Raw genomic sequence first — 18,544 nt, forward strand, 5'->3', positions numbered from 1 at the left:
GTAGGGCATTGATAATTGCTGAGCCATCAATGATGACTGCATCTCCCCTTGGTTCTCTGTCTGGGATGTTCACTTGCACTTTAAGAATTTCAGCCAGCTGTGACTTCTGACATGTCTGAAGCTTGCCGCTGTCACTGAGAGATGCAGGGTGTAACTGATTCTCATGATTGAAGAATTCTTGCAAGTCACACTGCCTGTTCTGGCATGAGATGAACAGTCGTGAGAACAGCTGACAGTCGTCTTTCAGGACTTTCTCCTGAGAACTTCCCCCAGCTTGCTCTTGTTTGAAGAAAGAAACAATGTTTTTATTGATTGGATGATAGAAAAGACATTCACCTTCATTCTGTAGCCCCTCCATGAATGAATGGAACTGCTCTTTGCCCCGCTGGTGATGTGTAGCTACCATTTCGGCTGAAGTTGGGTCTGCAATGTTCTTCATGTCTAGTACCAGTAGGTCAGTTGATTCTTCTTGGAATGGGTTGCCCATCTCCTGCATTACTGCAGAGAGTGCTTTCACCTTTTCAAAGAAAGATTTCTGGGCACTCAGTGTCTGCTCATGGTGTCTGCTGTTGTTGGTTGCATCTTTCATACCAGACATGGTCTCATATCCAGCTACTAGATGACTCACTCCGGGTCCAGCGACCATCCACCTGCAAAGTGCTGCCGGGTCTTCTGTCAACCCAATTGCTCCTCCGTCACCTTTGATGACTGCATTATTTTGCTCGTGGACTTGGTCGATTGCCAGGGCAGAGAATTCTCTTCTAGACTTGTGGATAACGAAGTTCCCTTTGTGAAACTCCCTGGCCACATCTGGATGTTGTTGCTCAAGCGACATCATATCTCGGAGGTGAACTGGGATCCATCGCGCATAGTTGACATTGTTATTTGCAAAGAAGTAAGGCGCCAGTTCTGAAAGTGCTTCACGGTACAGGTTGAAGTCTCCTTCTCTGAATGAGCGGATCAGGGTTAATGTGGTGACCTCCATGTCCAGCACCAGACTCCAGAACTGGAACTGTGGACTCTCTTGCCTCCGTTGTTCACACCAATCTTCAAAGGTTAGATCTGATCTGTTAGACTCTTCAGAGTGGTAGTCATGGTATGCTTCCTTCATCGGTTTGTACAAGCTGCATGCAGTGACCTGGTGTGCTTGTCTTGTCCTGGTGACACTGGATGCAGACAGGAAAGACTCTGCCGTACCAGATGAGGCCACCTCTGCTTCCACAATGGAACTGGTCCAGCCACTGTCCTGTAGTAGTGTTCCTGTCGATCTCAGTGCAGCCATTTCTATATGAAGTCCACCAAACATGATAACGAACTTGTCCTCTCCATATTCGGGCCACTGCCATTGTATTTGTTTTGCCAGAGCATACAACGGTTGGTCAGCAGCAATGACAGGTGTCTGCCCTGGGTTCAGGAAAGCCACTGTATCACAGACCTTCTCCATGACATGCTTGATTGTTGCAACAGAGTGAGCCTGGTCTCGCAACAGAGGCATCAGTGCTGAAATGCTCACTTCAAATGGATGGCTCCTTTTCTGTGTTGCATGGTGGGCTGACCATGTGATGCAGACTGCATCAGCCACATCCTCAGTGAGGAACACTTCCTCCAACCAAGAATATTCTTCTTTCAAGTGTGACAAGATTGACTCGGGTGCTGGTAAGGACTGGCTTGCTACTGGAGGAGGATTGAGATTTTTCATCATGTGTGCTGGTCGAACATTGGTGAATGCTTCTGGAAGCTCTGGAACTTTCTTCACCTTCATTTCTGACTCCAGTTTGAGCAGCTCACATTCATCGCCAGCATTTTCAGTGCTTGGATGTTGGAAAATGGACACACTTGTGCCATGGAAGGATGTTTGAGCTGTGGTCGCAGTCAGATTATAATCTATGTTGTCCACTGCTGCAGTTGCGAACAACTGCTTTCTCAAGACTGGGGGACAGATGACTCCATCTTCCACATACCGTGCAACAACTGCTTCTCCTAACTGGGCTGAGACTTCTAGGACTCTGTCGTATGATATGCTGAGCCCATTCCCATGGAGCATGTCAATGAGTTGTCTCTTCCTCGTCTTGGCAAACACATGCTGGCCAACATAGACTGCAAAAGGTGTCTCACGGTCCTTGGAATGCCTATGGACATCCGTTCCTTCCTTGTACTTGGCAAAGCAGTTGTACTGCAGGAGCTGTAATATAGAAAGGTCAGATTTCGATGCTCCATGCTGGAGTTGGGACTTGATGTCTGCGCCTTGTTCGACCATGCATACAACTTGCAGAAGTAATGGTGGTACAGCCTGTTCTAGGTCTGTGTCATGAAACGTGCTGCTGAAATGCGACTTTTGATGGAGCATGTTTTGTCTTATTATCCCAACGGCTTTCGCTAGATGGATCGCTTCACCGTACTTGGATGCTTGTGTGAGGATTGAGCCTACATCATTCTCAAAAGCCAGCAGAACATCTCGTCCTTGGCGATGAGCTTGTAGCTTGGGATGTGAAAAAGCAGTTGGTCCTTAAGTCGAGTAGGATGAACATCAGGCGATTTAACACCAAGCTGCTCCAGCCTCTGCTTGTAAAGCATGGTCATATCAGCAAACCTGAAAATGGGTGGAGCTGTACTATCACTGGCAGTTTTCATCTCACTAATATAGGTGACCAGTTCGGAGAAAGCAATTGGATATGCTTCCTTCCAGTGCTCCTGTGCTTTCTCTTGCTCCTGCGCCTTCAGGTAGTCTCGTTCTCGGTGAAACAGTGCCACCAAGCAGGCAGGGTGATATTTCAGTTCTTGTGCTACGACATCTCCTGCACTCAGTTTGGCAAGGAGTTTTCTATCACTGTGTGTTTTTGCACATTTGTTTATTCTCTTATTCAATTTCATTGTCATTGCTTCTCCAAGCTCACCCCCTTGGGTTTCGCAAAGAAAACATTCTTGTGTTTTAGCTTGTTGGACCTTTCGTGGGATCTTACTTCTACTGCCCTCATCACTAGCACCTGCAGGGATTGATCTTGCTTCAGCTCTGTGTAACTTCGTGTTGTTAAATAGAAGCCTGCAACTCTCATGGTATCGTGCCTTGTTTTGTCTCAAGATTTCCTCTATCCCACCACCTTCGTCAAGTCAAATCGTTTGTCAAGTCAAATGGCGTTTAATCAAATCTGTTTCTGGTGTATGTTCCCCCTCCATCCCCTCCCTTACCTCAAATGGCCGCACTGCTGATTCCACACGTGATAAAGCTGAATGTCTAAACTCGGTGTTTGCAGCTAAATCTTGTGTCCCAAACCCATCACTATCTCTACCCACTTTACCCAGTCGCACCCAACTGTCCCTGGACTCTGTATCCTTTTCTCCTGACAAGGTGGAGAGCTTGCTTTCAAACCTCGAGTCAGATTCTGCAACCGGTCCAGACGGCATCAGCCCACGTGTCCTCAAAGCCTGCTCTTCTGCTCTTGCTCACCCTCTCTCTGTTCTATTCACCCTCTCATTTTCCCAAGGTCATCTGCCATCTGCTTGGAAATCTGCTAACATCACTGCCCTGCATAAAAAGGTGCAAAAACAGATCCCTGTAACTATAGACCAATCAGCCTTCTCCCAATCATCAGCAAGGTTATGGAATCCATCATCGCTTCAGACATGAAATCCTTCCTCTTCTCCAATGGCTTGATTTCCAATCATCAATTTGGTTTCAGACCAGGTCACTCTACCCTAGATATGCTGCTACTGCTCTCCCATCAATGGATGGAGGTCCTCAATGCCAGACAGGAAATCCGAGCCGTATCCCTGGACATATCACGTGCTTTTGACACAGTCTGGCACCCTGCCCTACTCACCAAACTCTCTTCCCATGGTATTCAAGGCCATCTCCACTCATGGCTGGCAGACTTCCTCTCCTGTCGCAGTCAACGTGTGGCCCTAAATGGAGTTCTTTCATCCCCTCTTCCTGTGCAGGCTGGAGTTCCTCAAGGTAGCGTTCTGGGCCCTGTTCTTTTTCTGGTTTTCATCAATGATCTCTCGGACTCTCTGGAAAATCCTCTATTTCTCTTTGCCGATGACTCCACCCTCTGCCGTACCATCTGTCATCCCTCAGACCGGCAAGCAGCAGCTTCTTCGCTCACTGCAGATCTGGATAAAATCACAAACTGGTCCAACACGTGGAACATGTCTTTCAATCCAGACAAATCTCACACTCTCACTATGTCTCTTCGAAAGGACCGTTTACAAAACCCCCATCCACTTTCTCAACAATCCTCTGGAAGAAGTCTTTTCTTTCAAGCTTCTGGGTCTCACTATCTGCCATGACCTTTCCTGGGAAAGTCACATTTCCAACCTTGCCTCAAAAGCCAGTCGCCGACTGGGAATCCTCCGTCGTGCAAAGTCCTTCCTCGGCCCTCTTGAGCTCCTGACCACTTACAAAGCTTTTGTCCGTAGCCTGATGGAGTACTGCTCTCCCTCTGGGCTGGTGCTCCTGCCTCCCACCTTTCTCGACTTCACGCTGTCGAAACCAGGGCTTTTAAGATCATTGGCATCTCCCCATATGAAGCTGAGTCTTTGGGCCTCTCACTCAATCACCGCAGGTTGGTCGGTGGTCTTTCTGTCTTCTACCGACTCCTCTCCAGCCTTGCCCCCCTGCTCTCTCTGTGATTTGTCCCAACCACATTTCCACAGGGCGCTCAAGGTCCGCCAACAACCCCTTCTGGTAAAACTACCAAAATCACGAATCACTGCTCATCTTCACTCTTTCATTCCTCTTTTTTCCCGCCTTTGGAATAAACTTCCTCACTCTATCCTTTCCCATTCTTCCCTCCAGGCTTTCAAAACAGCTGTTCACCACCACCTCTTATCTTCCCCCCATCCAAATCCTCGATCTTTTCTACCCCGATAATCCACCCAAGCCCACTTCCTTCAATTCTCCTGCTTTCCTTCCTGAAAGTCCCTTTAATGTCCATCTTCCCTCGCCATGTTCCCCGTCCCATCCCCATCCCTCTCCCTTCCACAGTTCACCTGTGTCTGTTCCCCAATGTTTTGTCCCTTCCACTCCCGCCCCTCTTGTCTCATGCCTCCTTGCTGTGAGTTGTGTGTTAGCTCTCCATACGAGCCTCGACCAAGGTATACAAAAAAAAAAAAAAAAAAAAAAAAAAAAAAAAAAAAAAAAAAAAAAAAAAAAAAAAAAAAAAAAAAAAAAAAAAGTCTTGCAGGGTCGAGCTTGATTGGTAGTGCATTGAGTGAGTGAAACAGAGGAATATTCCTTGCCAAGTTCATATACCCATCATCTCCTCTTTTGGCAGGATTGGCCTGGAGGGACTCTTCTTTCTTAACCTCCTGACATAGGCAACCCTTGGTCCAGACAGTGTTCCATGATTTACCCAGTAGAACTCGCGTCCATGGCCATTATGACGTTCAGGGTCGAGGGTTTATCCTTTTACCACCCTGTACATGTATAATGGACACTTTCCTGTATGGGATACAACTAGGTTTATGCATCTGCCTTACACCTAGTCCGATCGTTCATCCAGTGTCATAAGTCCCGTGCGATCTGTACACCATCCAGATAACTAAAACCCCATTATCCTTGGCTTGGCTCTCCCGCGCTGGCACGTCCTGTCGATTCAGGTGCGGCTGCCTAACTGATCCGGGGTTGATTAGGCAACATTTGGGACACTCGTAAGTTGTTGCAGTATGATGCCAACAATGATGCCAACATACAATTCCTACTTAGCTGACACTGAACCCCATGCTGAGTTTCACAGCAGTGATGTCACCAATATGCCTTGGTAGTGCCCGACAATCACTCCTTCAAGAAATTCTTACTTGGCGATGAACTGGAAATGTTGTTTAAAGGACTGGTAAGTGGCCTGGATTCAATCAGCACATCTGTTTCATCAACTTCGTGCACTTTGAAAATTTGTAGTGAGATGTACTCCATTACCTTCTGTGTGCTACCCTCATCTAGTTTAGCCCGCGAGCCAACGCGGTTTACCAGGGTGTGGCCGATGCCGTGTACTAGCAACTTCTTGGAGCCATAGATGAGAGTTGGGCCAGTGATGAGGACCAGTGCCATTAGTCCATCCAAGGGATATGGCTGACTGCTGAAACAAAGGAACTACCTCTAACACTACACTCCTACACCCCATGCATAAGTAGCTACTACTACATACATGTTAAGTCATGCAAACATATGAAAATCAAAAACAAATGTGCAAAATCAGAAAAAGTGTGTGTCAGGGGTCTTTAAAAACAGGAAAATCTACTCCAGCAGGCTTGAAAACATAGGAATCCACACTTAGATCATGCAAATCGGACAACTACAAATACTTCTAAGCAAAAAGTCAACTTCGGGAGACTAACTTGGTAGCCATCTTGAAAAATGGCCGCCATCTTGGATTTTCAAATGGCCAATCGGGCAGATTTGATCAGAAAGTCCTGCAGAACAGAAATGCCAAATTTGATGCTTGTATCATAATTTGCACGATTTTTCTACTATATACTACACTAACAAGCATGTGGTCAGATTAACCTATTGCAGGAGAGGAAGAGCAGCAGATATTTTCAGGGAAATGGGTCAGAATCAAATGCAGAATAGAGGGAGTCCCTTTGACTGAGAGCCAGGCCAGGAAGTTGAGAGATTGTGTAAGTCCCATTGAGTTGCAGAAGCCTGTTGCTGAAGTGCCATGGCAGGTGAGAGAGGTGCCCACACCCAGCCAACTCGCATGATGACAGTTGAAGTCAACACATATGAGGAAGAGAGAGTTGGGTTGAGGATAGAAGTTGGTCCATGTTTTTGGCAAACGAGATGTAAATTGAGTCATCACTGTTTGGTGGATGGTACAACACACATATAAACAAGAGGTGGGAGTGAAGGGGAAGCTGGAGCCAGAGGTATTCCTGGAGTTGTAGGGGAGTGAGGGCACTACATTGAGAGTGAGGAGTAGAGTTTTTGATGAACAGAGCAACTCCACTGCCAGGACGAGGTTCAGGTCTGTCATACCGAAGGAGTGAGTAACCAGGACGAGATATGAGGGAGTCAGAGATGTCTTGAAGGAGGAAAGTTTCTGTTGAGCAGATAATGTCTGGTTTGTCAGTGGCAACCTGTTTAGAAAGAACTGTCAGGTGAGAGCAAAGGCCCCAGATGTTTGAGGTTCACAATGTTAAGGAAGAGGGAGGTGAGGAGGCTTTGGGTGCATGGAAGAGGAGGAGAGGAGGAGTTCGGGAGAGTTCTTGACAGTGTGTGGGGGATTGCATAAGACCTAGGAGAGAGGGTCGGATGAAGAGTAGGAGGAAAATTGCATGTGCATGAACATTAATCTTTATAAACAGCTGCCAATCATGGTGTGATGGGTGGAAAAAAATTGTCTCTGTTATATAAAAACATGTTAATACGACAAATAGCTTGGAAATCGGGTGTTATCAAATTTATATTTTCTTTGAAACTCTCAAACAGAAACCACATAACTTTTCCAAGGCACGCAGGTTCATCTATACTGTGTGTGTGTGTGTGTGTGTGTGTGTGTGTGTGTGTGTGTGTGTGTGTGTGTGTGTGTGTGTGTGTGTGTGTGCGCGCGCGCGCGCGCGTGTGTGCGTGTGCGTGTGTGTCAGTGTGTCTCCTCCATAACTCCGAAACCATGAAACCTCGCATTTTGAAACTCTGCATGCAGACAAAGGGAACTCAAAGGAAATACATGACTGAAAATTGGGTGTTTGGGTTAATTAAAGCATCCCCCTTTGAAGATAATTAATGGCATTATTTAATTACTAGCAAATACAACTCATTTCTTCACTGATGAGAATATTAAGGTGAGGGAGAGGAGGAATGGAAGCGAGGGAGAGAGAAGGGAAGGGAGAGGGGTCAGAGAGAAATGGGTCAGAGAGAGGCAGAGGCATGTGAGAGGCAGAGGGGTGAGAGGGAGGGATGGGAGAGTGCGGAGGGGGAGAGGAGAGGAGGCGCGGTATTCCAGCAGATGTGACGCCTTTATTTAACGGCACACACTTTCTTTGTGACAGCACAATTCACACATTCTTTGACAGCCCTTCCTCTCCTCGACCTATGGAGAGTTGTATGGTAGTGGAGGGGGTTTGGCTGGAGGATAGCATTAGGGGAGGGGGAGGGAAGGCAGCATGAGTGGAAGGGAGGGCAAGGCAGCATGAGGGGAGGGGAGGGTGAGGGAGTGTGAGGGGCAGGCAGTGAGGGGGTGGGGTGGCAGCGCGTGGGGGGGGGGGAGTATGACGGGGCAGGGAAGGCAGCATGAGCGGGTGAGGAAGGCAGTGTGAGGAAGTTAGAAAGGCAGTGTGAGGAGGTGGGGAAAGCAGCAAGAAGGGGTGGGTCGGGTGTGTGAGGGGTGGGAGGATGCGTGAGGGGTTGGAGAGGGTGCATGAGGAGTTGGGGAGGTTGCAGGAGGGTAGGGTAAGCAGTACGAGGCGAAGGGATGGGAAGGCAGCGTGGGGGGAAGAGAAGGAAGGCGAAAAGAGGGGAGGGAAAGGGAAGGTCTATAAAACGTGCCCAGAGAGCAACATTTTTTTTAACTGCCTGGTTCTATATAAAACCAGGCAGGAGCATTAAAAAACCCATGCTATCTCCTTGGCCAATTCAAAACGAAACCATCAGTCTTTATTAGTCCCCTTCACAGAGGAAGAGGGGTGGAGGCGCAGGGGGAGAGAGAGGGAGAGGCATTGGCGTGGGAGTGAGTGGGATTGGGGTGGGAGTGAGAGTGAGAGTGGGATTGGGGTGGGAGTGAGTGGGATTGGGGTGGGAGTGAGAGAGATCGGGATGGGAGAGAGAGAGGGGGATCGGGGTGGGGGAGAGAGAGAGAGAGAGAGAGAGAGAGAGAGAGAGAGAGAGAGAGAGAGAGAGAGAGAGAGAGAGAGAGAGAGAGAGGTGGGAGAGAGAGAGGGGGTGGGAGAGATGGATGGGAGAGAGAGGGGAAGGGGAGAGAGAGATCGGGGTGGGAGAGGGATGGGAGAGAGAGGGGAAGGGAGAGAGAGGGAGGGAGAGCGATGTGGCAGAGAGGGAGAGATAGGGGTGGGAGAGTGAGTTATGGGAGAGGGAGAGGGGAGAGAGATGGGAGGGGGGATAAAGGGGAGGGGAGAGTGAGGAGGGGTTTGAGAGGGTGGGGATTCCGGAAGATGTGACGTCTAGTTTAACGGCACACACAGTGAAGAACCACCCTGCTTGTGAAACACCAAGATGACAGTTTATAGCTTGGTCGAGATTCAAACCCAGGCCTTCCAGCATAGATCGAGCATGCATTCCTCTCGGCTATCCTGCTATGATGTTAATGAAAGGTTTCATTTTTACCTCTGGCACCGAAGGTGAAGGAGGTTCTATTTTCACCCCTTTCTGTCGGTTTGTGTGCAGGATATCTCAAAATCTTGTGGACGGATCCAGATGAAATTTTGTGGACACATTGGGTGTGTGACAAGGACGAACTGTTTAGATTTTGGTGAAGATCCGGATCTGATAATCTTTTAAGTGATTCTTCACCATTGAGAGATAGGGCCAAAATTATATAGCATGACATCTCAAAAAGTTGTAAACGGATTTGGATGAAACTTGGTTGACATGTTGGGTGTGTGACACGGAAGAAATCATTCAATTTTGGTGAAGATCTGAATCCGGATACGGATCTGATAATTTTTAAAGTGATTCTTCAATTCCTTCAATAGAAAGTGATAGGCTAAAACAATACATCGCACGATATCTCAAAAACTTATTGATGGATTCTAACGAAACATGCTGGGTGATCTGGTAAGGTGACAAGAACAAGCAAATAAATTTTAGTTGAGGTCCGAATCCAGATCCTATCAGTGGGATACAAATCGTAAACTAATCAGCATGACGGAGGTATGCGCTCTTCATAGCGCTCTTTCAGTTTTACAATTTTTTCCCCATCAATTGACACTGTACCTTAGCACGGGACTGACTAAACGAAGAAACGAACACACACACACAACACACACACTCTTATTTATTTATTTTGCCCATGAATGAACACTGACATAGCACAGGTGACTGAACTTCAGACATAATCCTCTTCGTTCACTTCACCTTACCATGTTGCTCACTCAGCACTGCTGCATCGTAAAAAAAAGACTTGGGTGAACACTGTGGGTGCGCACCACAAGTCCCTCTCAAAATATCACCCGTTGCTCAAAAATTCCACCTGTCGCTTCACTGAATATGGTGGAGGAACCTTCTTTGTCTTTTTTTTATTTTATGGCATTTTCATAGCCACAAAGCTCTATGTACACCACGTGCCCAGACATAACAGCAGTGAACGAAGGAGAATTTCGGTAATCCTGAATTTCGGAAAACATGGATTTCCCCCTCTCTTTATAAAATCTCAAAACCGCCTTGCAGAGTCGGGAATGCTTCTCGTTCATGGCAGTAAATGTTCTGCAAATCCAACACACCAATTCCAATCCCTTTGATACTGTGAAATTGACTCAATCTGGATCCTTCATCGAGAGGGAATTTTAAAGACATGGTTCAAATCTTCGGGTTTCCTGCAAGGATCGCATGTCCCAGTAAGGTGACTCCCTGTGCTATGGAGGTAGGAATTAAGATGACAGTGCAGAACGAGGGATAACAGCCTTGCTTAAATAAATACATTTAGTTATAAGTATCACTAATTTCTTTAAATTTTCACATTTCACTGCAGATTTCACCACTTAGTGCACGATCTGCGATCCTCAAATCCGAACACAGATTTTGATTAAAAACTTTAATTAGTTTGTGAGAGTACATTGTGGTATCAAGGCAAGGCATTTTTGAGCAGGCCAAAATAAGTGGCGGCTTCAGACACCTGCGATTGGGAGCGGGCTGCCCAAGGATAAACCTGTTTTTGTGTTGTTCATGACAAGATGGGTTGATTATCTTCAAAAGTGGTGTTTAAAATTTCCCAAATACCCAGTTTTCCTTCATGCACTCCCTTGGAGTTCTCGTAGTATGGATGGAAAGTTTAGGGCTGCAAGGTTTCATGGTTTTGGAGTTCTGGTGGATACACATTGACACACCCTGACTTTTATGATTATAGAAAATGCTGTTATCACTGTCACGAATTTTATTATAGTCATTGGCATAACTGTTGAGCTCAAAATTATCTTTTTAGCATAACCATTCCAATATTGTTTTTGCTCCAAGAAGTGTTATGGATATGTTATAAGGACCAGAGTGTGAACAATTTATGTATTAAAGTGGATCAAGTTGGTGGAGAGAATCTACACAGGAGATTGACAGTGCTGAGGGTGTGGTGAGTGAAGGGAGTTTTGAGGGTGTGGTGAGTGAAGGGAGTTTTGAGGGTGTGATGAGTATTGAGGGCATGGTGAGTGTTGAGGGAGTGCTGAGGGATACTTGGTTGTTTTTTTTCGTATTTCTAATGGTTTCTCGCTGGGATGTTGTTTGGCTTGTTCAGCACATGGCATGAACAAGTATGTTCACAAATACTGGGGTGGGTGAACTCCTATCATTGTGGAGCAAAATGGTTTTGCTCAGTAGAGGAGGTGTTTCCTGATCATGTTTCATGTATTTTTTTTCACACATCCATCATTGTGTTTTACAGGGAATTATGAACCACACATGGTTGAAGAAGTTTCCTATGACTCTTTGGAAAACTCATCGATCAGGAGCTGCTGAAGGTAACCAGCCCTCATTTTACTCTTTAATATCTTCCATTTTTTTTTGTTTATGCAAATGATGGAGGCTTGTGGAAGAGCAATATGACAGCGAGCATAAACTGATAGTGGGGAAACTCTACAACAAAATAAACAGGTTAATTAACAAATGGAGGAAAGGGAGAGAGTGGAGTTTGTGGAGGGGGGAAGAAAGAGAGAGGTGAAGAAGGTGGTGAAAAGAGAGGTGAAGACCTTAACACCATGCAGAACCTGCGGGAGGTTGGTTTAGAAAGGGGTAAGGAAGATTATGTGTTGGGATGGGCAATGACATGAGATGTTGCTGAACTGCTTGCTTTGAATCCCTGGAGGGAAGAGTGGGAAAGCATGGCATCTTCAAGGTGGTTACACATATAGGAAGAGCGAGGCACAAGAGAGTTCAGATGTGCAGTCAGCCTGGATTTTGGAATTTTAACAAGGAGTGGGGAACTGGAATAACGCATACATCTTGGAGTTGTGGGGGGAGGGTCAGAGGCCTGAGAGAACAGATGGCGCAATATCAGAGAAGGGGTTGTGAAAACAGAGAGGTCACTGTCCTGTCAGCGACGTAAAAGCAGCAGGCCTTTTGAGGATCGAGCCTTGAGAAGAGAGCAGTACACCCATTAAGCTCAGACAAAGGACTTGGAGACAACGTGCAGTTCTGATACTTCAAGAAAAACTTGGAACGTTGTAATATCCCCAGTATGAGACTGACTTTGGAGGCCAGATTTGCTTTGTGGGTAACCTAGGAGAGGTCATGACTGGTGGTAAGTTCAAAAGACTTGACCTCTTTCAGTTGCTAACCATTGAAATTGATAGGTGGGTTTGTTTGACAATCCTTCCGGAGTGACAGGGTGAGACTGTCAGATTTTCCATTTGTCCATTGAAAGACATGCACCATTTGTCACAACAGCATCTTCTCATTTTTAGATTCACAGAGAATGCTGTAGCTGCTGTCTGTCTGTCAGTGGGATGGGCTATGATATGACAAAGTAGTTGCCAAAAACGAACATAAAGTTCTCCAAAGCATTGCATAGCAGATAGCAGAACAAGACTGGATACAACACACAACCTTGGTGTCCTCCAGGCTTCACTGGGAGAGAAGAAGGTTCACTTTGAGTAACATAAATGGAGGAAGTCAGAAACCCAGGAATCAAGGTGGCCTTGTATGCCACAGGCAGAGATTGCCAAACTCTGTCAAATGCCCGATATGTGTCCAGGGAAACGGTCCTGCCTTCTTGTTTGAGATTTGAGGTTTCCAACTATTGCTAAGAGATGAGCAGCAGCACGTCCAGCATTGAGTGACCGATGTGGAATCCAAAATGATGGTCATAGATCAGACTTTAAAAATATGAAAGACTTGACATTGGAAGCAATGCAGGGTTCCATTAGTTTGCTTATGGCAAGCAAGCTTGCTGGTTTGGAGTTGTCTTTGTACCCTTCTTGAGGATGGCAATATATGTGATGACTTCCACGCAGAAAGCAGGCAGCTAATGGAGTCGAGGCTGAATAGAACAGGCAAAGGAGAAGCAAGATCAGCAGAGAAGGATGCGAGAACATATGCACTGATTCCATCTGGGCCCATCACCGAGGCAGGGATGAGGCGGGACAGATCTTTACCCACATTGTGATCTCCCTAGTTTTGTCTTATCCTTTAAAAAAAAGCCTTCTTTTGTATGACTACACCAAGTCACAATGGTTGTTATCAATGCCAGCTTCAGCTTTTATGTGGATTGTGCTGCAGTAATTCTCTTCAGTCTTCAACATCAGTGACCTATTTGCTCTTCCACTTGATTTGAACTTGCAACAGAGACACTTGAACTTTTGTTCAACTCGAAATGTAGCAAGACCTCATATCTAATTGAGTAAACAATTATTTTCACATTGTGTAAGTATGTTCATATTCTTGCCATTGAGAATTGTAGAAAAATCCAGAATTGATGTTTATGAAAATGAACCCCTATATTTGCAGCACTCAGGAAGAAAGAACTGGGAGCAGTGGAATCCAACAGACAGAAGAAGTCATTGCTGCCCAAACGCATAAGTCTACCTGTGATGCAACTTCCTGGTGCCTGTATGGTGGGATCACCTGTTGAGGGGCAGCAGCCTTCACCGCCTCCTGGGGGCCGGCAAGCTTCACCACCTCCCAGGAGACAGCATGTTGCACCACCTCCCAGGACACAGCAGGCTTCACCGTCTCACGGGAAACAGCAGGCTGCACCACCTCGCAGGACACAGCAGGCTGTACCGCCTCCCAGGAGACAGCAGGCTCCACCCTCTCCCGGGAGAAAGCAGGCTGCACCGTCTCCCGGGAGACAGCAAGCTGCACCGTCTCCCGGGAGACAGCAGGCTGCACCGTCTCCCGGGAGACAGCAGGCTGCACCGTCTCCCGGGAGACAGCAGGCTGCACCGTCTCCCGGGAGACAGCAGGCTGCACCGTCTCCCGGGAGACAGCAGGCTGCACCGTCTCCTGGGAGACAGCAGACTGCACCGTCTCCCGGGAGACAGCAGGCTGCACCGTCTCCCGGGAGACAGCAGGCTGCACCGTCACCCAAGACACCGCAGACTGCACCGTCTCCCACGAGACAGCAGGCTGTACCGCCTCTCAGGAGACAGCAGGATACACCCTCTCCCGGGAGACAGCAGGCTGCACCGTCACCCACGAGACAGCAGACTGCACCGTCTCCCACGAGACAGCAGGCTGCACCGTCTCCCTCTAGACAGCAGGCTGCACCGTCTCCCTGGAGACAGCAGGCTGCACTGCCTCCCAAGAGACAGCAGTCTACACAGTCTTCCAGTAGACAGCAGGCTGCACCCTCTCCCGGGAGACAGCAGGTTGCACCGACACCCGGGAGACAGCAGGCTGCACCCTCTCCCAAGAGAGAGCAGGATGCACCACCTCCCAGGAGACAGCAGGCTGCACCGCCTCACGGGAGACAGCAGGCTGCACCGTCTCCCGGGAGACAGCAGGCTGCACCGTCTCCCGGGAGACAGCAGGCTGCACCGTCTCCCGGGAGACAGCAGGCTGCACCGTCTCCCGGGAGACAGCAGGCTGCACCGTCTCCCGGGAGACAGCAGGCTGCACCGTCTCCCACGAGACAGCAGGCTGCACCGTCTCCCACGAGACAGCAGGCTGTACCGCCTCCCAGGAGACAGCATTCTGCACCATCTCCCGGGAGACAGCAGGTTGCACCGACACCTGGGAGACAGCAGGTTGCACCGACACCCGGGAGACCGCAGGCTGCACTGTCACCCAAGAGACAGCAGGCTGCACCGTCTCTCTGGAGACAGCAGGCTGCACCGCCTCCCAGGAGACAGCAGTCTGCACCGTCTCCCGGAAGACACAAGGCTGCACCGCCTCCCAGGAGACAGCAGGCTACACCCTCCCCCGGGAGACAGCAGGCTGCACCGTCTCCCACGAGACAGCAGGCTGCACCGCCTCCCAGGAGACCGCAGGCTGCACCCTCTCCCGGGAGAAAGCAGGTTGCACCGACACCCGGGAGACAGCAATCTGCACCGTCACCCAAGAGACAGCAGGCTGCGCCGTCTCCCAGTAGACAGCAGGCTGCACCCTCTCCCGGGAGACAGCAGGTTTCACCGTCTCCCGGGAGACAACACGTTGCACCGTCTCCCGGGAGACAGCAGGCTGCACCATCTCCCGTGAGACAAGCTGCACCGCCTTCCATGAGAGAGCAGGCTGCACCGTCTCCCTGGAGACAGCAGGCTGCTCCGCCTCCCAGGAGACAGCATACTGCACCGCCTCCACAGAGACAGCCGATTGTACCCATTCCCCAAGGGAAGCGGGACATTCTGATTCGCTGGCGAAAGCTGATCTTGTGCAACACGCTGCACCAACTCCCGAGAGACAGCAGGCTGCACCACCTCCCGAGAGACAACAGGCTGCACAGTCTCCCGGGAGACAGCAGGCTGCTCCACCTCCCGAGAGACAGCAGGCTGCACCACCTCCCGGGAGACAGCAGGCTGCACCACCTCCCGAGAGACAGCAGGCTGCACCGTCTCCCACGAGCCAGTAGACTGCCGGTTCCCAGGAGACAGCAGGCTGCACCATCTCCCAGGAGACAGCAGGCTGCACCATCTCCCAGGAGACAGCAAATTGCACCAGTTCCCCGAGGGAAGCCGGACATACTGATTCGCTGGCGATAGCAGGTGGTACCTGCTCCCCACGGAGGTGATGAAGCAGACTGTCCCCCTTGAATCGGTGAAGCCCAGATGACAATCATCCTAAAATGTTGATGGAAGAAACTGAAAAACCAAGAAAGATTTACCTTCGAGTGCTCAAGCCTCTGGAGCGCAGGTATGACGATGCGGCATCATATTATGCAGTTACATCTTGTAGGCTTTCTAAATTAAATACCTTCCAAACAGTGGCATACTGAGGGTGTCTGGCACCCGGGGGCAAAATATAATTTTGTGCCCCGCACTTTCCACCTCCCTCCCCCAAATTTCCAATCCCACCTACGATAGAAATCGGGAAACCAGGAAATTTTTCTGAAATTGACGACTTTTGATGATTGACCACTCCACTCGATGCAGTGTACTGAAGCAAAGATGAAAGGAACACAAAATGTCAGTTCAAATATTTATTCAATTCAGCGTTAGAGTGGATAATTCCCTGTTCTGTACGATGCCAGGTGCCCACGTGATTCACAGACGCAGCAAATCTGCCGCCGAGAAACCGTGACTCGAAAAGGTTCATGATCATGTAGTTTGCTTTTACCAGGACACCGTGGTTGGAGAGGGTTCATTATCATGTGCGTCCAATGCACAGCACTGGTACCTCGGTTTTATGATATTTTTTATAAAACTAGCATTGAAAAACAAGGGATTTCCCGAGGCATGATGTTTCTGCTGATGTATTATTTGATGTCACATTATCACACATAAGCCCAACATCTGAAAATATAGATCATACATCTTAATGATCCATAATTTTATGAGAATAGCTAAATTATTGGCGAACTTGTTAAAATGGTTGTGAATTTGCCCCCCTCCCACCCGGGGAAAGTGCCCCCCTCTGTATGCCACTGCTCCTAAATAGACTGTGGGCCGAACGCCTGTATTGTTTAGTTTTGTGACCCACCCCTTGTATCTGCTAAGTTTTTGCTGCATGTTGTTTCAAAACATACATTTTCAATTTACATTTAAAACTCGCAATCACCAAATGTGTACAAAACTGTAAAAAATACGAAAAAAATAAGAAAAATATGCAATTATATTTTCTACATAATATCCAATCATGTCACGTTTCAAATGAACTGTAAGCATTGTCACGAATCCCTTCGCCAATCACATGCAATGTTTCACCAAACGTCAAGACTGGGGAACATGGGGAAGTACATTCCGTCAGAAGCCGGTGTCTCAGCAGACGATTCTGAAGACATTTCTTCTGGGTTTCGCTGCATGTACGTCACAACCCAGGTCGAAAAACCAGTTAAAACCAGTACACATTTTCAACTGGTCTCTATTGGTTCTAATTGGTCTTTAACTGGTCTCTATTGGTTTCAACTGGTACCAGTTAAATTCAGTCAGAATTCCAATTTCCCAGTTGAAAAAACCAGTAGCTCATATTTGTACCAGTTAAAGTCTTACTGGTTCCAGTTGATACCAGTTGCAATGTACTGGTCCCAGTTGATACCAGTTACAATGTACTGGTCCCAGTTGATACCAGTTAGTTAAATACAATTGTATTTCAACTGGTAATATATCACTCTATTCCAATTTCCATATTAAAACCAGTAAGAAACCAACTGGCTTTACTGGTACCAGTTGGCTACTGGTTTTCAACTGGTACCAGTTGACCAGTAAGCTACTGGTCTTTACTGGTTTTTTGACCTGGGAACAACTCACAGCAAAGTAATTCCATTTCGTTAAAAAAAAGTTTGCTCAAATATTAAGAATGTGCTGCTCTTTGGAAGAGCTGAAGGAAAGATCAAACAGTAAGATCCCTGCCGATGCAGTGAACTACGACTTTTCAGGTCTGGACCTTGAACAGCAGCAGCTGGCACTCATAATGTAGGTGGTGCACAATGTAAAGTTCATGTTGTAATATGTTTTCACTTGTTTCTGATTAAATTTACCAAATGTTTAGACGTTTACGTGGACAAAAAACAAAAAGACGTTGCATCTTATCCATAATCTTCGCCGTCTTGATTAGTGTTTAATAAATGGTATCATCGATGATGTAGGTGGGCATGAGTCATGTTGTCATGAGACATCATGAGCATATTATTGCAGATTCGGGGGAGGTAAGGATCATGAAGAGAGGGTTCTCGAATCCACCATCCGGCCAACGAACCGTGGATAATTCTGCGGCGAGGCGGATTGCTGAGCAACCACAGACACTGTCATCGATGTTTAATTCAAGCAGCGTCCAGTGTCTAAATCCACTTTTCCTTTCTGTCAAATTAACCCCTCCCGGCAAAAAAGAAATACTGCAACATCGGGTGAACTGGATTTAGCTCAGCACCATTAAATAGCGATTGGCATTGATCTTGCCTTCTAAGAAAATGACTGCACCAAAACCACCCAAGAAAATGCGCCGCACAACATGACAGAACCACCAGAACCCTTCACTGTTTGAACCCAGCACACAGAGTTGTCGAGTTCTTTAGGTTTGTGTCACATGTGCACTCGTCTGTTTGTTGAGAACATGGTGAAGGATGATTCAACTTACTATGTCACATTTCTTCACTGCTTGGTAGTCCATTGCATGTGCTCTTTGCACCGCTGGACTCGTAAATGTGCTTTGCCAGGAGTGATGAGAGGCTTGTGCATTGCAATCCGACGAGGTGTTCTGTTCTGTGGCGTTCTCGGCAGACAGTTTTTGATGAAACTGGCTGCTCGCACCCCAGGTTGAAATTTAGTCAATTGATCTGCAGTTGCTCACCTGCTTTGC

At 47.7% G+C, this 18,544-nt stretch overlaps 1 protein-coding gene across 1 annotated transcript in view; it reads left to right on the plus strand.

Moving 5' to 3' along the window:
- Positions 1 to 15,792, plus strand: part of LOC147010523 (uncharacterized) — a 119,032-nt gene extending 103,240 nt beyond the window's left edge. Inside the window, exons 19-21 of the mRNA XM_085860383.1 lie at positions 11,541 to 11,616; positions 13,601 to 13,985; positions 14,778 to 15,792. Of these exons, the coding sequence (XP_085716509.1) occupies positions 11,541 to 11,616; positions 13,601 to 13,985; positions 14,778 to 15,792 (1,476 nt within the window). The remainder of the gene's footprint in view (positions 1 to 11,540; positions 11,617 to 13,600; positions 13,986 to 14,777) is intronic.
- Positions 15,793 to 18,544: the final 2,752 nt, after the last annotated feature.

This window comes from Eptatretus burgeri, chromosome 16 (genome assembly GCF_056783735.1).
Source record: "Eptatretus burgeri isolate ZD-2024b chromosome 16, Ebu_testis_v1, whole genome shotgun sequence".
Classification (NCBI taxonomy): domain Eukaryota; kingdom Metazoa; phylum Chordata; class Myxini; order Myxiniformes; family Myxinidae; genus Eptatretus; species Eptatretus burgeri.